The sequence below is a fragment of the Oratosquilla oratoria genome, chromosome 9, assembly GCF_046742065.1.
Source record: "Oratosquilla oratoria isolate Oo_2021 chromosome 9, ASM4674206v1, whole genome shotgun sequence".
Lineage (NCBI taxonomy): Eukaryota > Metazoa > Arthropoda > Malacostraca > Stomatopoda > Squillidae > Oratosquilla > Oratosquilla oratoria.
In genome coordinates, this window is record NC_134785.1 from 57,096,887 (window position 1) to 57,124,021 (window position 27,135).

At 38.1% G+C, this 27,135-nt stretch overlaps 1 protein-coding gene across 8 annotated transcripts; it reads left to right on the top strand.

The window, feature by feature from the left end:
- The first annotated feature begins 39 nt into the window (after positions 1-39).
- On the top strand, positions 40-26,544 carry LOC143028442 (mitochondrial nicotinamide adenine dinucleotide transporter SLC25A51). Of its 8 annotated transcripts, XM_076190544.1 has the most exons (9): positions 40-312; positions 4,336-4,447; positions 4,736-4,807; positions 10,807-10,864; positions 15,275-15,562; positions 18,216-18,396; positions 19,896-20,007; positions 21,183-21,447; positions 22,690-26,543. In XM_076190544.1, the coding sequence occupies exons 4-9, from the start codon at positions 10,862-10,864 to the stop codon at positions 22,891-22,893; spliced, it is 1,053 nt and encodes a 350-aa protein (XP_076046659.1). In that variant the 5' UTR covers positions 40-312; positions 4,336-4,447; positions 4,736-4,807; positions 10,807-10,861; the 3' UTR covers positions 22,894-26,543. The 8 variants fall into 8 exon arrangements, with proteins under 8 accessions (XP_076046659.1, XP_076046655.1, XP_076046661.1 ...); XM_076190540.1 differs by lacking the exon at positions 4,736-4,807; XM_076190541.1 differs by lacking the exons at positions 40-312; positions 4,736-4,807 and adding an exon at positions 411-525.
- Positions 26,545-27,135: the final 591 nt, after the last annotated feature.

Here is a 27,135-nt window from a genome sequence, read left to right on the forward strand (position 1 = left end):
CTACATAATTTCCTCAACATACTATGCTCTCATTTAATTTTCATCGTCTGCTTGACATGACGAAAAAGAAAAACATTGCACATATTACATATAAAGTTTTGTAATTATTTGAAATACACTAAGACGTCAAACTATATGATTAATGAAAAATAATTGAGTATGCGAAAATATACTCAGTTTTGAAAGTAAAGTTTTTAGAATTTAGCCTAAATTTCAGCAATAAGTGCCCTTTAGGCGCAGATGACTACAGGACCACTTTTAATTCGCACGGAAGGATTGACCTATATATGCAATAAACTTTAAATAACAACTGTAAGTAGATTTAGCATCATTCGTAAATTATCATAGGGTATTATTTTATTGTTCTACAGTGGAAATCATTACTGGCAAAGTACTCTTTCATGATAATGGTTGATGCATTTGTGTATGTGCATTACCTCACGTAATGTGGTACCCCAGGGAGTTTGACTTATCAGTTGTACGATTTTATCAAATTTTTTTAAGGTTGGAGGAATGAACTCTCAGGTAGGAATCACGAAAAGTGTCAGTTCTTATTGGCTTCGACACATACATATCGGCACTTTATAATTTCGTATACAGCTATGACTGAGCAGTGCTGTTTTGGACCAAAATAGAATACAAGTTGTGGAAAGAGAACTGGCAGTTACAATAGATAGGGTTGATGAAAGAACATTGGGATGGTGTGGTCATATGGAAAGAATGGGCGGAAAAAGAGAAAAATATGGAAGGCAGAGGTGGACTGAGTAGACTTTATGACAATATGAAGAATATGGAGAATGGACTGGGTAGAAGAGGCTTTGGCCTTTGGGTACAAGAAGTCAGAAGAAAGTCTGTTGAGGAGGAAAGGGAGAAGGCAAGAGATAGTTGATAGTAAAGAGGGGTTGTGAAAGGATGAGGAAATGATGCATCCCTAAGGGATTTCTTCTTGTCTGCTCTGTAATTTCTTGAGTGGATGGTGGTGGATTGGGGGATTGTCATGTAATTAGGTGGCAGTGGTAATCCGGCTTTGGCTGTCCGATCATGCTATGGAGGTACTGTGCCTCTGATCAAGGAATTGAGCTGAGATAGAAGGGACTTTTTATTTTATTTTATTTTTTTATTATTATTTTTTTTTTTACAAGATGGATGAAAAGTGGATATATATGTGGATTCAATTACTTCCTTTATAAAAAGGAGATAAAGGCCATTTGGATCTGTACTGAAAGGCCTCTTTTGTCCCTGGTCTATGTAAATGATCTGGTAGACAAACTTGAATGCCCAACTCTTTTTTCAATTGATGATACCAATATTTTCAAGGCACTAAAATTTGATGATGATATACAAGACATGTGGAGAGATCTTAACAGGTTAAAAGAGTGAAGCAAGAAATGATTATTGGAGTTCAGTGCTGAGAAATGTGAGATGATGCATATTGCCCACAAAAACCCTAAATTTTGACAATAACTAAACGGAGAATTGAAATCATTAGACTTGGTTAAATATCTGGGAGTTCTTGTCTCATCAAACCTTAAACCAGTGGAGCACATTGCTAGGCAGTGACAAAAGGCAACAGGATGGTTGACCTTATTAGGAGAAATTTTCCATACAGGGACATTGAAGTATGTAAAACACAATACTGTTCCTTAGTAAGGCTGCACCTGGAATATGCGGTGTAAAGTTGGTCCCCATATTATAGAAAGGACTCACAGGAATTGGAGAAAGTTAAGAGACGAATGACAAAATTAGTTCTGAAACTAAAAGACCTTAATGAGGACAGGTGTAAAAAAAATTGACTCACAATATTAGAAAAAAGAAAGCCTAGAGAAGACCTTATTAAAACATGAAATCTTGAAAGGGATTAAAAACATAGAAGTGTCTTCTTTGAGTACAATGAAAGCAGTACAAGATCCAAGACATGGAAACTAAGGAAACGAGGGCACTTGAAATCTATAGCTCAAGTAAATTCATTTAGTGTAAGGGTTGTGAATTTATGGAATGCACTTCCTGAGGATGTTGTCACTGCCCCAACTATTAGCAAATTTAAGGAAAGACTTGATCTGTACCCTTGGGCAACTGAGTACAGCACAAAAACAATCAGTTGTTCTAATAATGGATGTTGGTGAATTTTTAGAAGTGCACATCTATGCAGTATAGCAATAGAATATGGTATTATTTTAATTGTGCACACCTATGCTATAGCATTAGAAAATTGAATATTCATTTTGTAAATTATAATACATGAGCATAATATGTGATTTTCTTGGTGGAAAAAAAAAAAACTTGCTACAAGCAAATATACTAACGAACAAAGCTACTAGGATACAGTCCAAATGCCATGTTGTCATCTGTCCTGTCAAGTCACTGTCAGTTAGACGATGGCTCTCACATTGTGGACTGTGTGGTCTCCAACTTCAGGTGATATTATTAAGCGGTTTCAAAGACAATAGGGCTTCCTTGGACTTTATGATAGAACACAGGGTTCTGTCATCGTATGTTAATTCCCCAAGATACAATAATAATCAGGCTGTCGGCATCCGTGACGATGATGATGACCCGGATGATCTTTAGAATTTGAGGTACTGAATTATTAAATATAGGTTAGGTTATGTAGGTAGGTTAGGTTAGGTTAGAATAGGCAAATTTATCATTCTTGCATTTCTTCAACCTTGGCATCTATCAAAACAAATATGGCATATCATTCAACCGCCACAACTTTGTTCGTTAGTAAATTGGTTTTAGCAACTTTTTTGTTATTTATTTATGCCAAGAAAATTGCATGTTATGTTGATGTAAATTTACAAAATTATTAATTAATTTTCTATTGCTATATTGCCTAGGTGTGCACTTCTAAAAATTTACCTAGAAAATTAAATATTAATTTTGTAAATTATAGTACATCAACATAGTGTGTGTTTTTCTTGGTGAAAATTGATAACGGAAAAAGATGTTAAAAGCAATACACTAACAAACAGAGCCATGATGACTGCTTGAGATGCCACTTTTGTTTTGATATACAGAGGTCAAAGAAATCAAAGAATGATAAATTCATCCAACCTAACCTAATCTAACCTGCATTTAGTAATGCGGCACCTGTAGTTTTAGAGATCATCAGGGTGGTCATTGTTGTTGTTATTGTTGTTGTCGTTCCCTAGACTGTCTGTCCGAGCAGTCCCGTCTCCCCAAGGAATGCCACAGCCGAAACTGGGTTTTCCCACAAATCCTTTATAGAGTGTATGTTGTGTTGTTTGCATGCATGATTGTGTATAATGCAGTCTTCCATTATGTGTTGTATGGTATGGGGTGAAGTGTTTACATCCTGGGTAGCTGTTCACAATGCGGTCATCCAGCCTCTTCTGATAGCTTAGAAGTGGTGGATGGTGGCAGCAATGTGTTGTCTTTCAGTGTGTTAATGGAGCGGTGAGTGATATGATTATGAATATGTTTCCGGAGGCTGGTATTTGGTGGTTGTGGAGGAAGAGAGGAGAGTATCTGTGAGTGATATAGGTTTTTGGGTGTTGTTTTAATGCTTCTCAGTGTGTGTGGGTGTTCTACTATGTAGTCATGGATGTTGATGGGCCGTTTCATTTTTTAGTTTTTAATGACTTGTTTTCCTATCTATGCTTTTTGTGTAATTTTCCCAGCTTTCTTTTTGTTGTTTCATGATGTCTTTGATTGTTTAAGAATTTCTTTCTACTGCTGTCTATATTTCAGATTTCTTTGTCATTTAATTATTTTATATGAAAGCTTCTCAGGTATGTAGTTTGGGTTATATTTTTTCCCTATAGATTCTTGGAATGTGGTTCTTGCTGGCTTCCTGTATGGTCATTATGATCTCATTTACTGCTTCTTCAGTGTATATTAGGTTACAGTAAATATTTCCAAGTTCTTTTCTGTTTCTCCTCTCTAGTTTGCTTTTTGATTTGTGATTTGTGAATTTATTTTTATTTATCTATTTAATTTATTATAGGTACACAACCCTTAATCATAAATTCTGAAAACCAAAAAGTTCCAAAATCTGAATACTTCTGTGGAGGGTGGAGAGCATTGTAATGAGTTTCATTTGGCAGGAAAATACAATGGTGTGCCTGGAAATCAAACACCCCAAAACTCGAACTTGAAATTCGAACGGAATTTTTCAAGACATTTTTGCCCCAAATTACAAAAGATTTTTGGAAATCTGAACAAATTCTCAAATGTTCAGGACATTTCTTGGGTGTGTTCATCTTTGCATTGTTTCTCTACCCACGCTCTCTAAGTGCTCAGTTTCGTTGTTGAAGCAGTAGCAATAGCATCTGTGATTTTATATTATTTTCGGTTATTTTCTTGTAATTTCAGTTATTGTCTTGGCATTCGAACGGCCTTCTAGAACGAATTATATTCGAATTCTGAGCACCACTGCTAACCGAACCCGACACCGACGCTTGGGTGACGTGACTATGCTTGGCAGGTACGTTGCCATCTACCCCCAAACGCAAAACCTTTTGCTCCGCAGTGTGCACGTGGTGCGGTGCAGTGAAGTGCTGCGGTTGTGTGTATGTGTACTTAAAAGTTACAGCCCATTGCCTCTTGTAACTTAATTGCAGTTACGTACTTTCGTGAATGTGTTAATGTTATCAAATTATTCTGTTACATCATTTACCAATTTATTACTGTAGCATATAAGTCTCTATAAACTGTAACAACATTTATAGTCTTCCATTATCCCATGTAAGTGTGAATAATCATCTCTGTACAGGCTTTGTGTAACAGATGTCATTCAAAAATCCCGTTCCTGTCGAAAGCGTCCTGATGATGTTCGAATGTGAATGTTAGTGACTTTATTTTCATTTATTCTATTTTGTTATTTACCAGTTTATTACTGTAACATACAAGGTGTTCGGGATAAATTTGACACTTTGTTAGAAAGGAAAGAAAAATGCCATATCTTGGCCAAAAATTGATGTTCTCAAAATTCAAAGTGCAGCATCTCCAAGAGGATCTTTTGCCAAATACACCTTACTCAAAGAAGCTACCTTGAACCTCCACCATGACCTCCAGGTGGGACCTGAACCTGCACCACATGGCCTTCATGGTGTACTTTGAGAGATGCCTGAACACCAGTTTGATCCAGGCAGTCAGCTCGTCCTTGGTGTTGCAGGTGGTACGATTGGTGTCTTTTTTCAACTGCACTCCACACATAATAGTCCATGGGGTTTGCCATCAGTCGAGTTGGGGGGCCAGATTTTGGGATTGGTGAAGTTGTGCAAGTTCTCAGACAGCCATTTCTGGGTTTACCCTTGGTATGACACGGAGCTGAGTCCTGCTGCCACATGTATGGTCTTCCCACAGCTACCCTCTCCACCCAGTACTTGACAACAGTGGACAGCAACTCATAGCCATGTGAAGTGAACCTGAGTCTCTCTTCAAAGATGTGGGGTGGCATGATATGTCCTTTTCTGAAAACACCCAAAGACTATCACAGTTTGAGAGAACTTGGTCTTCATGAAGCGTGGGACTTCATGTGGACTGTAGGCTAGCCACCTGTTGTTCTGTGCATTGTGCAACTGGTCCTAGCAGAAGTTGTTTTCATCTGAGAAGAACCAGAGCATCCCTGGCTCAACTGGGTATTTGACCTTGTTGAGGAGTTTCTAAGGCAGTTCTCTTGGGCCTTGGTGGTGAGTAGTTGGCACCTTGTGCCTCTTGTATGAGGAGTAGTGAAGTTCCTTGTTCAGAGCTTTCTTCATAGTTGCCACTCCAACACCCATCTCTCTTGCCAAGGTCTGCATTGCCTTGCCTGGATCTTGCTGCACTTATTTTTGCAGCTTCTTGACAAATTTCATTGTGTGGACAGAGTCAGAATGCCTGCTATGATCTTTCCTGCTAGCCATTGCTTCCATATATCTGTCGCAATTCTCCAGCTCACATCTCATGGCCTTCATGATATTCAAGGAGCGCTGAGCTGCAGCTAAGATTTCTGAGTTTTTTAAAAGGGTGGGAATCATCATGATGTAGGTCACTCTCTTCCAATATTCTGCTGCTTTCCAGTCGTCCATGCTCTTTAGCTCTCGCACCCACCAATAGTACACACAGTCAGCTATCTGTTGCACTTTACCGCTATTAAATCCTTCAAATAGTTCTGCCAGCCTTTTCCAATAGTTTAATCTTTCTAGTCCCTTGATTTTTTACGAGTACTAACTCAGTGCTCTTTTCTGTGCTCTTTTGATTGGTTTGGTTTAACATCACAAACTCCCCTGATTTTACCTAACCATACTTGTAAACAATACTCAAGTTGGGAGAGTACAAGACACTTGATTATGATCAACAACTCATGAAAAAACTGGCCTTACCTTACGTGCACAACACTTGCTGACATAAAACAATACACAAACACCTGGACCTGTTTTTATTTGTCCACCCAAAACTTAACTCCCACCATCCCACCTCCAGCTTGGTATGTCAACCCTGACACAGACGGTTTGTTTTACAAACACGACTCGCTGACCATCATGAACAACACCCATATCCCCCATCAAGACCTCTACATCCCCTCCTCTCCTGATATCACCTTTTTCCCCTGCCTAACCCCAACAACTTCATGGAAAGTGGTCGGAGCCCTCGCATCAGACCACCTTCTGGTCATCATCACCACCAAAACATGATGCATCCCAATTGGCCACAGACATACATACATCACATACATCAATTACAAGAGAGCAAATTGGGAAGAGTTCACTGAAGAGACAGAACAACAGTTTGAGACAAAACAGTACACCAATCATTGGCATAGATGCTGCTGTGCACATTTTCAGTACTATCATACAAAATGCAGACAAGAAATACATCCCCCAGAGACAACAGAAAACTACACAGCCCCAACCTCACACCAGAAATCCAAGGCCTCTTCAAACAATGCAATACATATAAACATAATACTCCCCACACCTGTCCTTCAGGACATAGCAGACCACAAGCACTAAACACTGAGATTAACAAAAAAATACATGTTGAGACATTGTGACAGATTGAGAAAGGTGGAAAGGGAAAGTCGTGGGTCGGGATCTGATTTTTGAGTTTTATTCCTGACCGGTTTCACTCTTAGCAAAACCAGTCAGGAATAAAACTCATGATTCAGATCCAGACCTATGACTTTCCCTTTCCACCTTTCTCAACAAAATACATGAACAAAAAACACAAAATTGACAAACATTTGTCAACACAATCATGAAACACCAGAAAACTGAACAAGGCACTCAACAGCATTACGTTATTCGACAGTAACACAGCATGCTCTTACACAACAGTAACCATAACAACAGTTAACTTACCCTCAAACAGACAACAAGCAAACAAACTCATAAATCATCTTGCAAAAACAAGCCATCTCACCCCTCACCCTGATGACTGACACTTCATTCAGTGTAAGAAAAATGTCCCCATAGACCCAGACTACCCACCCTTCATTGACAGCCAGTGGAAACATATAATCCATAACCTCATGCCCTCATCTGCCTGTAGTCCTGACAGTATAAGGAATATCCACCTGAAACACATTGGACCACATGATATACACACACTCACCAACATTGCAAACTATAGCTATTCACATAACACTATACCTGACATCTGGAAGCATAGAAAAATCATTACCATTCCCAAACCCAATAAAGACCCAACAGTTCCAGGATCACACTGCCCAGTCACACTTCTGCACCTCATCCAAAGTCATACCACACCTCACACTACATCACCCCACGTAATCCCCCTTGCTGAATCACAACACAGTTTTAGATCAATACACTCCATAAACATTCTTCTGATAAACCTCACACAAATTTTTTTTGATGGTAGCAATTCAGATAAGTCCCCACACAGAACACTTCTCATAACACTAGACATCAGTAAAGCTTTCTATGCCATCCCCCATCACAATCTCAAGCAAAATAAATAACACAGACATGGACAATAATACCAAAAGATGGCTAGCCAATTATTTGGCAGATAGAAATGTCTATGTGTCATATAGTGACCAGTCATCTTATACCAGAAACTTTAAGAACGGAGTACCACAGGGCTCAGTTTTTATCTCCCACACTCTTTAATCTATATATGCATGATATACCCACACCCGAGACCTCAGAGATACAAAGCTCTTCTTACACAGATGACATAACAATTACATGTGCACACTGTAACACAGACAGTCACAGAAATACTACAACCATACCTTGATATACTCAATACATGGCTCACTACGAAGACTCAAAATAGCCCCTACCAAATGTACAGCAACACTTCTCACCAATAACATTTCCATATCATGCACACTCAGATTCTTGGCATAACATACAATACATCCATGTCATTCAAACAACACATCACAAACATCAGGACTAAATGCATACCTAGACTTAATGTGCTTAAATAAATTCCAGGAACAACATTTGGACAAAACAAAGAAACTGATACTACGTTATACAAACAATGTACAGTATATGCTCAGTGATGAATTAGGAGAGTCCTGCATGGGCCTTTAATCTCACTAAGACAAACTACAACACCCTTCAGACCATACAAAGCAAAGCCCTAAAGGCAATTACAGGCTGCACAAACACAACACCTACAGACCATTTGCACCATGAAATGAAAATGCTCAAAGGCAAGGATCACCTTGACATGAGAGGCACACAAACACTTAACGGAGTCTCCACAAGCATAGCACACCCACTACACAGCATTGTAGAACACCCATACATGTCATGATACATAGAAACAATACATAAATACCTATATCATACACAAATACTCTCTTCTCTTCCTCCACAACCACCAGACACTAGCTTCCAAAAGCATATCCATAATCATAACATTCACTGTTCCATCAACAAACAGAAAGAGAATACATTGCTGCATGCCAGTCCCCCTGATATCCATCCCTCTGAATCCTCTCTCCCCCGAAAGGACAGAGTCCACCAGGTCAGACTGTGATGTGGCCACTATCCAGCACTTCTGAGCTACCAGAAGAGGCTGGATGACCACATTGCAAATAACTGTCAAGGATGCAACACTTCACCCCATACTATACAACACATTATGTAAGCCTGTGCATAATCATGCATGCCAACAATACAGTATACACTCTATAAAGGACTTGTGGGGAAACCTGGCACAAGCCATGGCGTTCCTCAGGGAGACAGTACTGCTCGGCCAGACAGAGGAGCACCCCCACATGACAAAGAGATGCTAAGGAGTTGGTGTTGCAACCTGAGATACGAGGCAAATTCCTCTTTCAGTATATGGGCGGATATTAATTCATCAACCTCCACAAAGAGGAGACATTTGTCCATTCTTCACCCAGGCAGCAAGTCTCTATCCCCCCCACTGGGTGACTAGTGTAATCAGCCATGTACATTGCCTCTATTTGACACTTCAAGTAACGGGGAAACTAGTGATGAACAGAAAGCTATGGAAATTTTTTCTTTCTTTCTTTCTTTTTTGGGAAACATCTTTATAATTGTCAGGCAGGTTAGGTTCAATAAGGTTAGGTTATGTGTGGTTTTGCTATTCTCCATTGGAGCCCCCCCCCAAAAAAAAAAAGAATAATAATAATAATAATAAATAAATAAATAATAGATAGAAAATAATATTCGACCTAGATATGAACCAAAAGGTGTGATATGTTTAATGAAGTCCAAGAACATCAGTGTAAACAACATGGGCCTAAAAGAGACCCTTGTGGTATGCCACTCAAAATTCGAGAACGACAGGAAAGGGAATGCCCCACTTACCACCTGCTCCCTATTGACTAGAAATTCCCGCATTCAGTTGTGGATTTTACTATATACTTTTTTCCAGTTTATCAACAGGATTGGATGGATCACTTTGTCAGATGCCTTTTCAAAGTCCATATAAATGGTATGAATAAAAAATTTCCTTCATCCATGAGGAGCCAAGATGGAAGGGAAGCAAATGGGTGGTGGTTAGGAGTGGCTTGGGTTTGAGCCTTCACTGGCTACATCCCCTATAAACTATTCCTCGGGAAGTGAACACATTACAAAGGCAAAATAAGAAAAAGATTTGGGAGTATTGATAAAAGACAACCTGTCACCTGACAGATATATCAGCAGGATTGTGGGAGAGACATAAGAACTACTGCAGAAGATTAAAGTGGTGTTTCACTGCATGGATGAAGAGATGACAAAAAAGCTCATCAAAACCCTCATCTGTCCAAGATTGAAATGTGCATCAATAGTATGGTCACCACACAGAGTGAAGGATATGAGCAAGATTGAGAGAATACAAAGAGCAGTAACCAAACTGATCCCCAGCCAGGCAGATAAACCATATAAGGAAAGACTAAAAGTCTACCAACTTTGAAAGATTGAAGAGAAAGAGGTGATATGATTACAGTACTCTTGTCAATAAAGGGGATAGATTGTATTGACAGAAGAGATCTGGTTAAAGTTGGGAGGGCTTTAAGAGGTCTTAAAAGACCACATGTCTAAAGGATGTGAAGAAGTACATTTTTCCACAGAGATACATGGAATAGCTTTGAAGGTGAAATAGCCCAACCTCAAACAATATATGAGTTCAAATCTAAATATGATGATTGGAAATCAAGTATATAGATTAAGTCAGAACTGTACATGAATTTGAGGCTTAGAAGGAAAAAAATTAGAGAATAGGAAACGGGACTGAATGTTGCTACTTTCCTGTACGCTACAATTAGGTAAATACACATCCCTACCAATGCTCCCACAGTGGATGCTCTATTTTATGTTTTATGATGAGTTGTAGTTAGTATATTTATGATATCTTTTGTTTTTCCAGATTGATGCCCTTTTAGGGAAACACTATGTAAGCCAAGCCAAAATAAGTTTTAGAAATGGTAAGAATTTTTATTTTGTTTTTGTTAAGTTTGATTTTTCTGAGATATTTGATTGTCCCCATTTTCATTAAATATTTCATGAAAATATGCTTTCCTCTCATCAAATTTCCATAATTTGTTAAGAGTATTTCTAAAAGTGATTGTTGTCTTCTTTCAAAACTTGGAGCTTTCTGTAATCTTGAGAAAACTTTTTTCTTGAATCATAGTATGATTAATTGTTATTGTTATTATTATTATTTTTATCATTGTTATTGTTATTATTATTATTAGTAGTAGTAGTAGTATTGTTGTTATTATTATTATCATTATTGTTGTGATTGATTATTATTATTATTATTAATTATTGTTATTAATTATTATTATTATTATTAATTATTATTATTATTATTAATTATTGTTATTAATTATTATTATTATTATTTATTATAATTCAAGAATGTTCTCTTAATTAGTTGTAGATGACCTTATCCGTTTTTGAATACTGGAGACCTCTTGGTTGCATGGAAGGTTCTGCTTAGATAAAGCTATTTTGTAATTCTTTTCAGGGGCATCTGCAGGAATTTTTCAGGGAGGTGGCAAAATTAAAGAATTATTTAGGGGGGGGGGAATTGTAGGGCTGTGGGGGTAAAATTAAAGATATTGTACATGTATGGTTAATGGTATAGGGGTGTATCACGATACATACTTCGAGTTGGCCCCATAAGCATTTACAATACCAAGCCAAGAATTTTTTTTTTTTCTTTTTTTCCACCTCTGAGGGTGACTTTAATGGTCATGTAATTCACTATCAAGTTTAGTATCAGCATGTACTTAAATTGCAGACTTGCAGTCAAAAGTCAGTCATATACTGATATTCTATATTTTAAAAAATTAACAAAATTATACTTGACAACTGGCAAAGTTTCAAACACACCCTGGATTTCTAGGGAGGGGGGAGCAACTGCCTCCCCTTGCCCGTCTCCTCTAGATGCCCATTATTCTTTATGAGGCATTATGTAACCTCAGTTGATTTTATGTCATACCCTTAAAATAACATACATATATATACATACATACATATACCAAAGGCTTTTTCCCTCTTACAAGGGAGGTAGTCAAAAAGAAAAAGGCATAAAAACCATTCCCACCCATTCCATCTCAAATACACTCCACTCCCCTCTACCCTCCACCCTCCCTCTTATCTTGGCACCTCCTGGATGATGGGTTATCCCTGCATCTTGTCCACTGCCCTGGGTCAGAGGCAGTGTAGCAAAACACAGCACATCCACAGCAAGGCTGCTTCATTAGATTGGTATATATATATATGTATAACAACAAAGCCTACTATACATATATATACCAAAGGATTTTTCCCCCTTACAAGGGAGGTAGCCCAAAAAAACAAAGACATAGAAACCACTCCCACCCATTCCATCCCCTACATACTCCATACTACATACTTAAAATAATGATGATGATAATATTAATTGTTGCTTTGAGTTTCTTTGACTGGGAACCAACAGTTCCTCAATGTCTAACAACACCCATGTTGCCCTCCCACAGATCTCTGTGAAGTAACTTTGGACTTGTTTCTGTTTTATTAGAAAGGATAGACAAGAAGGCATTGCGGGAGGTGTTGCAAATGTATGGGATAGGGGGAATTTGTTAAGAGCAGTCAAAACATGAGTAGTAGAGGTATGATAGGAAATGGTGAGTGAGTGGTTTGAAGTGTGCACCAAGGTGACACCAATGTCACCACAGTTGTTCAATGTTTACATGGATGGGGGAGTACAGGAAGTAAATGTGAAGGTGATGGACAGGGGACTGGAGACGGTTAATGAGAGTGAAGGGAAGTGGGAGATGGTGAACCATTTGTTGTTTGCTGACAGGGCATATAAGAAGGGGGTCCAACCGATACTTTGTACCAAGGCCCAAGAGTTAAGAAGGACCCCACAGCAACCATGCAACATCCATTCCCCCTCAAGAAGAAGCACTTTCTGCTACCCCCAGCCCAACATACACTTACATTTTTTCATGTGTAAATGATCAGGTACTGTTCTCTGCACCTTTGGAGTGAATATAGTTTGAGGTGCTTGAGTCTGTCCCAGTAGTTCATGCCTTTTACACACTCAATCTTGCTGGTGAAGGCTCTTGGACACTCACATGTTCTGTCTCCCCTATAATGTCTTAGTTCCTGAGTTGGTAGCAGTGTTTAGGTAGTACCAAGGTTTTCTACAGTGTAATCATGCAATCCTCATCTCTTGATGTAAATGTTCTGAGGATCCAACCTGATAATTTTCTGGTGCTCTCAACAACGTTGTCAATGTGTGTGATAAACTTGCCATCTCAACTCAACATTACTCCCAGATCTCTAACATTTGCCTTGTTCATATTCTCTCCATGAGCTGTTGGATATTATTTGTGAGACCTGTGCCATATCTCTTCAGTTTGAATTTGGTTTCGTTGAATTTAATGTTGTTGACAGCCCAGATGTACACGTTTTCAAGGTCCTTCTGAAATAGGTTGGTATCTTCAATCCCTTATTTCTTTGGTGGCTCTGGTGTCATCTGCAAATGAGGATATGTTGGAGTGTTTAACTGTGCTGTCAATGTTGCTGATGAGTACTAGGAACAGGAAAGGGCCCAGTACGGAGCCCTGTGGGACACCACTTATCTGAGGCTGTCCTGTTGATGGCTATTCACTACTGTCTGTCATGGAGAAAACTGCAACTATTGACCCAACTTGCCTGATACTCCTAAGGCCTTCAGGTTATGTTATAGGATGCCATGATCCACTTTATTGAAAGGCTTAGCAAAATCCAGGTGTACAACATCTACATTATATCACTTATAAAACACTACATCATTTATGATATCTAATTTATCAGTATCTGTATTTTTCATCTATATTGCTAATATTTTTTCATACACAGGATGAAAATTTTTGTTTTATCTTTGCAGCTCAGTATCTCAAGAACAGTATTTTGGTGACTTTTATGTTTATAGTTCAGAAACTTCTTTCTGGATATGAATTGCTTTTTGCTTATACAATACTTGTCCTTTTTTCTTAAATTGTCTTGTTGAATTATGTCTCTAAGGGTAAAACTATAGCTTTTAGCAATACAATTACACAAACTTTTTTTTATGAAATTTGGGTATTCACAAAGAGAAATCCAGTATGGTGTAACTTTTAGACATAGATTAATAAGTTAACAAAATAGTCTTTATCAAAGCTTCTAGTTTTCTAAAAAAAAAAGATCAACAGATCAGATTTTCCATTAGTTACTAGGATACAAGGAAAATAAGACATCAAATAAGTGATAAGAAATAGCTAATTTCTTAGCAGGTAGACAGTGTAGAGTAACCCTAAATGATTAAATTTCTAGGACTAAAAGACTGTACAATGGAGTCCCCAGAATAGCATTACTCTTACTTATGCTAATCTCATTCTATATTGTCTTGCTTTAACCATTCCCAGACAATGTCACAGTATACCTTCCTTGAGTGTATAATGCAGTCTTCCATTATGTGTTGTATGGTATGGGGTGAAGTGTTACATCCTGGGCAGCTGTTCACAATGCGGTCATCCAGCCTCTTCTGGTAGCACGCAAACAACACAACATGCACTCTATAAAGGATTTGTGGGAAAACCCAGTTTCGGCTGTGGCATTCCTTGGGGAGACGGGACTGCTCGGACAGACAATTTAGGGAACGACAACAACAACAACAACAACCTTCCTTGAGTGACATATGGGCCCATTCAGTGGCTGCTGCTGATTAATTGTGAGTTGTGGGTCTTGCAAGAAAGACTTAAGACATCAAATTGATTGATGGATTGATTAATTGAAATGTTTTGTAAAGTATCCCATGTTGGTAGATTTCCTGTACACAGAATATCAGTTGGTTATTCAGTTTGATAAGAAGTGTCCGGGATTGGAAGTAAAAATTCTTTTACCAGAGTAAATTTGATTGATGTATATATGCCATTGAGTGATTTCTGAAGTTCCCACATAGTGCAACTAAATTATGGAATACATCCAAGAAGTGTTTACAAAACTTAAATTCCCAGAGTTTGTCATTAGATAGTGCAAGAGAAAGAAAAAATAATGGACAACTATCATCAATGCAGTGAACCAACTAATAGGATTATACTTCTGAACAGCAATGTTGCCACAACTCTTGTTTGGGTGTTCAAGGACTGTATCTTGTGTATGCTTCCTTGTTTCTTCCGTACATCCATTCATCATGTGCATAATTCTTTTCTGCTACCACTGCTCTCATTGCAATTTATTTGATCCTCATTTTTTAATTAAATTTAGTTAATTCTAACATATGAAATCTCTTTTTCAATTAGATTTAGTTAATTCTAACATATGAAATCTCTTTTTCAATTAGATTTAGTTAGTTCTAACATATGAAATCTCTTTTTCAGGGTGTTAGCATTGTACACCAGAACGAGGTTGGTGGAGTTCTCCCCACTCACTTTGGGGGTGTTCGGCAAGACCACACTGGATCGTCAGAGCCAAATTCCTTATCAGGTGTAAAACCAAGCCCCCTAGAAACAACATCTGCCCTCAGTACAAATTCCCCCATTGAATTCACTGAAGCCAACAGACAGAGAGAGATGAATTCAGATAGTAGGGAGTTCATATGTGGATGGGGAGCAGCTTTCATCAACATTACAGTCACTTTCCCCATGAACAAGGTCATGTTTAGACAGGTATGTTGAGAACTAGTGATGAGATATTCAGTGTTGCACACATAGTAGAGAGTGTATTGGTAATGTAATGACGTGCTTAGTTAAACCATTGCCCCAGTTCTCTCTTGGGGGAGACTTGCAGGCCCCAAGAAACCAGCCACAGCCACAGCCACAGTTCAGTTCATGAGCCACTCGGTGAAGAGATTTTGTGTTACCCTTTGGAAAAAGCTAGTGAAGGATAATATTGTATAAGGCACTCTATGTCCTCTATGTGTCATTGCAATTCAAGTGATTGGTGTCTGTTGCCTAGCAGATACTGTTGATGCTGCCTTAGCATAGGGTGGTGACCTGAATCCATGTGTGCTGGTACAGTTCTTGCTTGTTTTAGAGTGACCTCTTTGCTGGATTGACTTCTGAGAGAATTGGGTGAAGTATAGAATTTGGTAGTCCATTGTAGTGCTTGTTTTGTGATTTGAATATGTATTTTTGTATAGATGCGTTATGGGGTACTGGGAGCCGGATTCTATAGATATTGGAGTAGAACCATGCTATATGACATGTCAACAAGTGGAAGCACCACTGACCTATAGGAGGAGACTCCAGTGGAGAAGACCTTGACAGTTCCTTGCCAACCAATAGGAGGTGACTGATGGAAAAGAATCCAGTGCCTCCTGGTCGTAAATCCAATGTCCTACCCCTACCTCTGGGAGGTGGTATGGGCCCCAAAACTCACTCAGTTCTATGTATTATTTCCTATGTACCTACCTCCCTCTCTTTTAGCTCTTTTTTCACATAGGAGGTCAGTGTTCTGGTGCCTACCATCAAGTACACTACACTTGACAACACAAACCATTACATGGCAAAAGAAAATCACACAAGCCCAACTTCACACAAGAAATCCAAGTCCTCATCAGACAACACAATACACTTAAACACAGCACCCCCACACCTATCCCTCAGAACATAGCAGACTAAATACAAACACTAAAAATTGAGATTAACAACAAAATACTCGAACAAAAACACAAACTTGGCAAATATTTGTCAATACAATCACAAAACAAACACCAAAAAAATTGTATGACACTCAACAGCATTACACTATCTAACAGTAACATAACATACTTTTACATAGCAATAATCACAACAGTCAACTTACCCTCAAACAGACAACAAGCAAACAAACTCATAAATCATCTTGCAAAGACAAGCCATCTCATCCCTCACTCTGATGACTGACACATCATTCGATGTAAGAAAGACATCCCCACAGACCCAGACTACACACCCTTCATTGATAGCCAGACAAAACATATAATCCATAACTTCAAGTACTCAACTACATGTTGACATGACAATATAAGGAACATCCACCTAAAACTCCTTGGACCACATGGCGTACATGCACTCACCAACATTGCAAACTAGCTATTCACACAACACTATACTTGACATCTGGAATCATGGGAAAATTGTTACCATCCCCAAACCTAACAAAGACCCAACAGTTCCAGCATCACACCACCTAATCATGTTCCTCTGCACCCCCTCGAAAGCTGTAGAATACCTCGTACTATAATTCATTACACCACATACCCCCCTTGCTGAATCACAACATGGTTTTAGACCACTACAGTCTACAAACACTTTTTTTTTTATAAACCTCACACAAAAAGTTTTTGATGATAGCAATTCAGATAAGCCCCCACACAGAACACTTCTCATAACACTAGACATCAGTAAAGTTTTCTATGCCATCCCCCATCACAATCTCACAAGCAAAATAAATAACACAGACATGGACAGTAATACCAAAAGATGGCTGGCCAATTATTTGGCAGGTAGAAATGCCTGTGTCATATGACGAATCATTGGACACCAGAAACTTTAAGAACGGAGTACCGCAGGGCTCAGTTCTCCCATGCCTACAAACTACAAATGAACTCGTTTCTTTAATAATGGTAATTGTTGCCTAATGTTTCTTCAATTTGAAATCTGCAGTCCCACAGTGGCTGGTGATAGTCCTTGAGTCCTACCATAGATCTCTCTGGAATTAAACTTGACTGGTTAATGCATTGTATTAGTGTGGGACTGTTTCTGTGCTATTAACTGAGAGTAGATCTCTCCAACACATACATTTTTGGACAGTTGTATGTATTGCATTAGTGTCAGATTGTTTCCTTGTCACCAGCTTAGTTGGAGGAGGGGAGCAGTCACCGGCCTATAGTACTTGGGTGTAGCAGGGAGTAGTCACCAGTTGTCAGCTTTCATTATGTGAAAAGAAGGAAGTACAATTTAAGTTGATAGAGGGATATCTTGGACCCAGTATAAGGACCAAATGTCAGCCCCTTAGAGTTACACCTCTAAATGGAGGTGAAGGGCTTGACAAATTTTCAAGATGGGCAACAAGGAGATACTTCTCATACTTGTCTTGGTCATCCATCTTGCAAGACCATGACTAGAAGAGACCCGTCATTGATCCCTCTCATTTCTGTAAATTGTGGTGAAGTGATTTAGGTTTGAAAATAATAAATGGATATCAAGCTATGGTCAGTTTCCTTAGGACTACAGGTCTTTTGCAAGAGAGAACCAGGATCATAATTTTGTTGACTTCATAGCTCATGGATGGAGAATATTTTGTAAAACTTATTCTGCTTTATTTGGTCCCCCTCAGATGCTTCATGGAATTTCCACAAACACAGCCGTTAAACAGTTGAAGAAAGAAGGTATTAAGAATTTATATAGAGGGATCTTACCTCCTCTATGCCAAAAGACAGTGTCTACGTCTATCATGTTTGGCATGTACGGAGCCTACCACCGCACCATTGCACAGCATTATCCTGGATTATCTGATGGTAAATTTTATCTTAGATTTTAGGGGGAAGTATAGTTACTTGGGAATGGTGAAGTTTGTTTTATGTATTAATTTCTTATGTGCAAAGATGGCACTAGAAAATATGTATGATAATTATACCAATCCTTTCCATTGTCCATCTTGCAGAACCACCAATACACATACTTGTTATTGCTTATTACTTGGGAATGGTTAGATTTGTTTTGTATATTAATTTCTTATGTGCGAAGATGGCACTAGAAAATATGTATGATAATAATACTAATCCTTTCTGCTGTCCATCTTGGAGAACCACCAATACACATACTTGTCATCGATACCCATGAGTGTATATTTACCTAATTATAATTTACAGGAAGGGAGCAACACTTATGGAGTCCTGTCACATAATTCTCAATTTATCATATCTAGCATCAAGTTCATGTATGATACCAGCTTTGGCTATATTTTCCAGTTATCATACTTATATTTGAATTATGCATTGTTCTAGTTTGTGTTGTATCATCTTTTAAGGTATTCAAAGTATTTATGCCTCTGTATGGAAAATTGTACTTCTTCGCATTCTTTAGACCAAGGGTTCTCAGCCTTACTTGGCCCATTCACCCCTTTCACCATTTGTCTGAATGTCATTCCCCCCCTTTCCAAGATTGCCTGTTTCAAAAAGTGCATTCTAAATAATATGCAAATATTACTAAAAACCCTTTTATTTTTTTTCCAAATTAGTATATATTTTTCCCAAATTAGTATAAATCCAGCACAGGTGACAGGCCAGATAGGCCAAAACCTATAATTGCTTTCCTCACCGCGTAAACTGACTGTGGTCACAAATCACCCCCAGAAAACCCAAAATTCCCCCCTGGGGGTGAATTTCACCCCTAATGAGAACCTCTGCTTTAGACATTTAGTCTTTCTCTGTTCTCATGACTTCTAAAAGTCTTCCCGTCCCTTATCAAGATTATTCTTCTGTCAGTAGTGTATCCCTTGTTGGTCATATTGTTCACTCTGTGTTGGAACCATGCCAATGATACAAATTTTAGTTTTGGACAATTCAAGGTTTTTACTAGTTTTTCCATCATCTCTTCATCATAATTGTAGTATACGGGAAAGGAACTATGCTAATGGGGTCCTGTCTGTCTCGCCAATTTATCATACATACTTTTTCACTCTTTTCTCTGGCCTTTCTTCCTTTCCTTCTTTAGTCTTATAATTTTCTTTTCTTATCAGTCATTTAGAATGTAACAGTACATACATATACTAAAGGCTTTTTCCCCCTTACACGGGTGGTAGCCAAAAAGAAAAAGGCATAGAAATCACTCCCACCCATTTCATTTCCCATATATTCCACTCCCCTCCACCCTCCTCCCTCCCTCCTATCTTGGCACCTCCTGTAACAGTAAATATGAGAAATGGCTTGTTGAATTGTAGGATCCATTGCAATACTTAATTAATCAGTAAGTGTTATTGATATATATTTATTAATTTTTGCTAATAAATTGGCAGGAATGAAACTGACATTGGCAGCGATGCTAGCAGGCTGTACTGAGGCTATCCTTTGTCCTTTTGAGAGGGTTCAGACAGTTCTTCAAGACAAAAAGTTTCATGGAATGTACCGGTAAGGAAGACTACAGTGATTTTTATTTTACTATGATGAATTCACTTTCACACTTAAAAATAAAGAAATAATAAAAAATCAGGGATTATTGTTTGACCGTCTTTGTATTTTTCACAGTTTCTACTTGTTTAATTGTTTATTGTATAAAGGAACCAATGTCAGATACCTGTGCATGGTAGTCCTTTGAGATGGACCTCAGAGTGTTATCTCCTTGCCACCCATCCTCAGAACCTGTCAGCATGTTCATCTACATCTGGTTGACACCCACTCTCTGGTCACTTTCATTTATTTCCTTCACCTTTTTAATGATGGAGTATAGTTTGGGGTGTCAGGTAAGAATTGTAGTGGAAAAATTATATTGGAGATGTATTTAGAAAGAGAATTGATGATGGCCAAATATAAATATATGTTGGGAAGGAAAGGATAAAGGAAGAAATGGTGGTTGATAAGGCATCAATGGACTATGTAGTAGTATCCAAAAGGAGGCTTTGAAGAGTTCTAGACATTAATGTTTTCAGAGAGGAGAGCCGGAAATTGCCAGATGATATTTTGGTGGATGGAAAAGTGAGAGTGGAGGAAGACTGGAGAAAAAGAAAATAGTGGGAGTTAGGGAGGTGTAGAGAGTAAACAAATTAGATAAAGGATAAAGAGAGAGAATATCAAGAGAAGCTGACAAAAGGTAAGTAGTGGTGAGGGACAAAGTTGGTGAAGCCTGCTGTTCAGCATATTTGCCGTAAATGTAAGTTTCTGTTAAAACTATGTGAAATTAAGAATTATTGTCTACATTTTTGCTGATTTAAAAAAAAATGAGCCTTTGAATTGTGTGACTTTATGACAGAATTGCACACAAAGGCAAAAACAACCTTTAAGTTAAAATTATATCTCTAAATTTTACTTTCATTCAATCAGACATGACTTACAAATCACACCTCTTTCATTTTACTGCTCTTGTGTTTTTTTGTAAAATTAAAAAAAAAGTTCCCCCAGTACTTAGATGGTAAATAATAAGTTCCCAGCAATTTTGGTTGGCACGTGAGAAACTTTGTGTATCAAAGATTGGCAGTTTTGACACACACTTGATAGGGTTACCCACCCCAGTGATAATTCAGACAAAAATGTTATAGAGAAAGCAGGCTTTAGAACTTTATTATTCTTGGATTAATGTAACTTTCCAGAAACTCTGCACACATTTCAAGAGAACTACTCAAGTATGGGCCTAGTGAATACTATCGTGGAATGGGGGCCATCCTTCTTCGCAATGGGCCCAGTAATGTCCTGTTCTTTGGTTTGAGGGGACAGTTGAAAGAAATTTTTCCAAGTCTTGGAAATTCATGGTACAGTCAGCTCCTGGGAGATTTTATTTCGGGGGCCTTCTTGGGAGCTTTTATATCAACAGTTATGTATCCAATCAATGTTTTGAAAACCCACCAACAGTGTCAGGTAAGTGAAAAATATTTCTTTAGGGAAAGTTATGAATGATGTAGATGGAATTCCCCTAACATAGTGGTATATTTTCTAGATTTTTCTTTAGATAATGCCAATTGATTTTATCTAGCAGAAGTGTTGACTTTTTTGTGGTAAGGTTTTTGTGGTGAAGCAGATATGTTAGAAGGCTTTGGCAAAAGGTAAGGATTTTTGGGCCTTTGTGGATTAAGAGAAGGATCATGGCAGGGTAGACAGGAAGGTATTGTGGGAGGCACTGCATTTAAATGGGGTTGGGGGAAAGCAGTTAAGGGAAGTCAAGAGTTTACAAGAGTAGTAGAGTCTGTGTTAGAATTGGAAATGGAGAGAGTGAGTGGTTTGAAGTAAAGGTGGGGCTGTATAAGGCTGTGTCATGTGGCCATGGCTTTTCAATGTTTATATGGATGGGGTGGCATAAGAGGTAAATGCAAGGGTGATGGGCAGGAGATTGGAGAAAGTTAAAGATAGTGGAGGAAAGTGGGAGGTGAGCCAGTTGTTGTTTGCAGATGACACTGTACTTGTGGCAGGGTCAGAGGAGGGATTAAGGTAGTTAGCGATGGAGTTTGGGAAGGTATGCATTAGGAGAAAGTTGAAGGTAGATGTGGCTAAAGGTAAAGTGATGAGATATACAAGGGGAAAGGATGGCAGTGATCTGGAAGTAAATCTTAAAGGAGAGAGAATAGAGGAAGTGGACAGTTTTAAGTATTTGAATCAGAAGTTGGTGTATCTAGTCTTTAGTTATTCTTGGAAAGTTTGAAACACATTTTTTCTAATACACTTAGATAAGATACACTACATAGATCCTAGTGGATCTATGGTCACCTAATAACTGCCACTACTTCATTTAATTCTGGTTTTTATACTACTTAAGATGCTGAAACAGCATTTGCTGAGTTGACAGTTTTAACAATCATTTGGATATGGTGTAATATATTATTGGTTCTATTACGTAGTTGTTTCTTGTGATTTAATTTGTGTTTGGGTTTATTTGGGGGGATGGGGTATAATGAGTGTGGTGGTGTAAAAGTTGCCTGGCCTCTTAGTCATTCTTATGCTGTGTTTGGTATATACTTTGAACCTTCAGTATACATTGTTATTGCTTCCTTTCAGGCAGTTAATTCAGCCAAAGGAAATCTCCCTGTGCAGTGAAAAATTTAGAAATATGTTTTAGTCACAACCCAATTAATTATCTGGAATTGAATTCTTTCATTTTCTTTCCAGGTTGGGGGACCGTTCATATCCATTCGTGCAACCTTCTGGGACATATATAATTCAAGAAATCGGAAACTTAGTCGAATATTCAGTGGTGTACATGTGAACTACTCCAGAGCGCTTGTGTCTTGGGGAATCATAAATGCTTCCTATGAGGTCTTACACAAACTTCTGTATTATGAAAATGAGGAAATGTTTAGCAGGGAGAGTTGAGTATGGCTTTAGTTATATGGAGTCACAAAGGTGCTTGTCAAGACATGGTTATTAGGTAAGACTGGGCCATAAGAGGGACATTGGTATTCTGTCTGTTGTTAACATATCCACAGATGAATGGCATGTGTCGACTGGCCACGTAAGTACATCAATATCTTTGAGTGTAGTGACAACAAGAAGTATCATGGTTGTTTATGTAATTGCAAGCAAAGTATATGTTTTGTAATGAAATATATCAGCAAGATTATTTCTGACTGCGGCTGGGGGTGGGGGAAGTATTTTCTTTTTGCCCCGGGCAAAGGAAGCCATACAAATGTATCAGAAATACATTTTCTTTGCTCAGAGTAAAGAAGCTGCACTAATTGTATATAAGAAATATATTCTTCTTTTGTCCAGGCAAAAGTATCTTTATTAGCAAGTAGCCTAACCATAACTTCTTCTCTTTGTACTGTGACACCTGAATTGCAAAGGTTTGTTTTTATCAATGCATAGGAGATTTTTTTTTTTTTTTTCTGCCATAGGTTAGGTGGATTTTAGCCATTTTCACTCAATTGTTCAATCTGTACTTGACATCAGCTATTGATTGTTGATAGTTGCCCACAATATCTTCCAGGAAATCAGTGGTTTCCTCTGAGTATACTTCTACTAAAGATGTTTGTCACATGTATTAATGTGTGTCTAGTGACTCTTTATCGTGACATTTTGCCTTTAACTGTATGGCATTAGCTAGAACACAGCCTGAAAAGATCATTGTCGTAGCAGAGGGTTGACTGAGATACCATTAACCCTTTCAGCTGAAAGTATTTTTCTGTTATGATGAAATCATCTGGCATATCTGTGAGGAATATCACACTCAAGGAGTTAATTAAGATCATATTGACCCTTTCAGCACAAAGTCGTACTGTAACCTGAATCAGAGCATCTGACATCTGCCAAAACAAAATCTGTAAAAAAACAAGAACAAAACAAAACAAAAACAAAAAAAAAACAGGGTAGTGAAGGGCTGTGTCTTAACTAACACTGGGCCCATTTTGTTCTTTCAGTAAATAATTTACGTGATAACCCATGGAAAAAATTACCATAGCAGCGTGCCCTTGCAGTGGAGATCACTATAGAAAAATATATGAAAACTAGATCTGTCAGTTGTGACAGTAGGGAATGTTTATGTGGGTATATTCTGACTGTGCCAACATGAAGGTGGGCCAATTTTATAAACGCAAATTTATGCAGTGGAAGGTGGATGTGCATGCGAGATGAATATGTGGAAAGGAAAGAATTTATCTTGTTGGTGTTAGCTTTAAAAGAGATCCAGATGACATTTGCACAGCTTGAGTGTATACTAAACCCTATACTAAACTCCTGTTCAGTACCGTACTCTACAGATTTATATTGAGAGACTGTTAGAAGACTTTATTTAGCTTTGGGGCATATTCAGGAAAGGTTTCAGTATTGAGACCACATTTTGTCCCAAGTCTGTCTTTATACGAACGAGATTGGCACACACGTGGAAAGTTGAAAGTGTAGTTAGATTTGAAATTCCCTGAGATAGTTGTTTTCGTTAAAGCGTGCTAGACCTACTCTGCCTATACTAGATGGTATGAAACCAAGAGAAGAGTGATGGAGTGGTCAGCTCAACTAAGTTGCATGCCATCCAATAAGGATAGTATGGACACAGTACCCTCTGTCAGAAGAGTCTCATATTTCTGGTACTGTACATAATTGTACTGAAGAGGTTAATGTAGCTCATGGTGATTGCTGTTGAGGTAGGGTGAGAGTTTTGTGGTTAGAGAATTTTAACAACTTGACAATTTTCTTAGTTACTTGAGAGCTTAATTGAGTGGCTAAATTTAAGCTTTCCTGGATAGTTGGTTAGAGGGTGAATGATAATTATGGTGCTAAGATAAGAGGGAGGGTGGAGGGGGTGTGGAGTGTATTTAGGGATGGAATGGGTGGGAATGATTTTATGCTTTTTCCTTTTTGGCTACCTCCCTTGTAAGGGGGAAAAAGCCTTGGTATATGTATGTATGATTAATCATCTAATCCATTGTCCCATATCTCTCTTGCAGGAGACGCATGGCTCTCAGGTAACTGTTAATAGCCATTGAATAGGCCCATAGGTCACTCAAGGAAGAAATATTGTATTGTTGTCAAGGGATAGTTAGCGTTGGGTAGTGTAGGATGAGGTGTTCTGTGTCCTCTGTGTGATGGTTGCATCTTGGGCAATATGATTCTGTGGTCAAGCCCATGGGCTGGATAGTGTCCTGAATGCAGATGCACTAGTTTATGTCTTGTTTCTCTTAAGAGAAATTTTTCTGTGACACTGATGTCAGGGATTGGGTTGGTTGTTGGAATATTGAGTTTGGTGGTCTGTCTTGAAGAGCTTGTTTTATGATCTGGTTGTTTGAATATGTGGATGTATTGTATGGTGTAGGTGGTATGTTGTATGTGTTTGAGTAATGTGCAGATTATTTTTTAACATTCGGCTGGTTGTGGTTACGTGATGAGATGAGATGGGTGAATAGGGTTATGGAACTATGTAGTATACTGGTGAGAAATGTAGTAACACATTAGTAAATCACAACTAACACCAGTCAAACGAAAGAAAAAGTTGAGTAAACGAAACTATATATTTTGATTGCTAACTGCAATCCTCTTCAGTTGTACTACTGAAGAGGATTGCAGTTAGCAATTGAAATATATAGTTTTGCATACTCAACTCTTTCTTTTGTCTGACTGTGGTGTTAGTTGTTATGTACTATATCTTTTTCATATGGCATGGAATTAAGTTGGCTTGAAATGAAGATACTTAAGGTCATAATGGAAGGAATGTCCAGTCAGAAACAAAGTTGAAAGGATAGAAGAGCATTAGTTAGTAAGAAACAAAGAGTAAAGCACAACAAAGATCACTGATTTGGTGCAGGGATGGCATGGACCAAATGGGTGTTTTCCCATAGTAGAACAGTTATCTCGGACTGTCTTTGTTAAGTTCTTGAAAATAACTGTATCGAGTTGGAAAAAAAAAAAATGTAAAAAGTAATTTCTTCTTTTCTCTTATCTCCTGGAGACATATTTTCTCCTGAGGACCAAAGAAATCGTAAATCTGTGACAGTGATGGTACTTGAGCCAGCCTTAGGATGTGAGAAAGTTCCGTTCGTTCACTCTAGTGGCAACATGTTTATGTATTACTCCTCACTCACTGGCTTAAGTTTACATTCAGATTGTTGTGTAATTGAGATGATTTGAAATCACATATATGAGCATGTTCTCTTTTGTGGTAAATAAGTTGATGTCATATTTGAGTCAAAGGCACAGCAACATATACAAATTATGAGCTGTTTTGATTTGTTAGACCGCAGTTGTATAATGTGCATCACAAGCCAGAAAATAACCATAGAAACAACTTGCTTGTAATATTGGGGTAGTTCAAAATGTAATACCTCCTTTTTTTATCATTATTATTTTGGAAGCTTGCTGGCTGAGCGGGTTAGGGCATCCTTACTTGCGGCGAAGGTTGATGGGATGGTGGTTCGAATCCTGCCACCGGTGAAGTTGAACCAAGAGCATGGTTCATTAAATTCCACGCCACAAAGTCCTTTGTAAGGGGCACCATCCTAGCCTTCTGATGGGAGGAGTTTGTGACAATAAATCATATATATATATATATGTATATATATATATATATATATACATATATTATATATATATATATATATATACATATATTATATATATATATATGTGTGTGTGTGTGTGTGTGTGTATATATATATATATATATATATATATATATATATATATATATATATATATATATATATATATATATTTATATATATATTAAGTTGTACCTCAAAAGGTTGAAGATTTATGAACACAGGAGTGGTACGATTAAAATGAGTGGACATTTTTGCTCCAGAATTTTTTTCTTCATGTAATCACCCCCTTCTCAGTGCACTTTCACCAGCAATGAGCAAGGGCCTGTGCATGGCAGTCTGGAGCATGGTTTGACACATCTCTGTCGCTACTCAGAATCAACAAACCCATCTAATATGCTGACATCAACTGCCTCTGCGCTGTAATTACTCACCAAGTGCTAGTGAATGTTAATTGGTTCCACTTCTGTGTGAAGGAATTCAGCGATGCATCTCTGCTTCTGATGCATATCCTTGACAGGGTTTACTTCATTAGACTATCACACTGTTAGTATCTGTAACAGATGAAATTTTTGGGTTATTGCGAAAG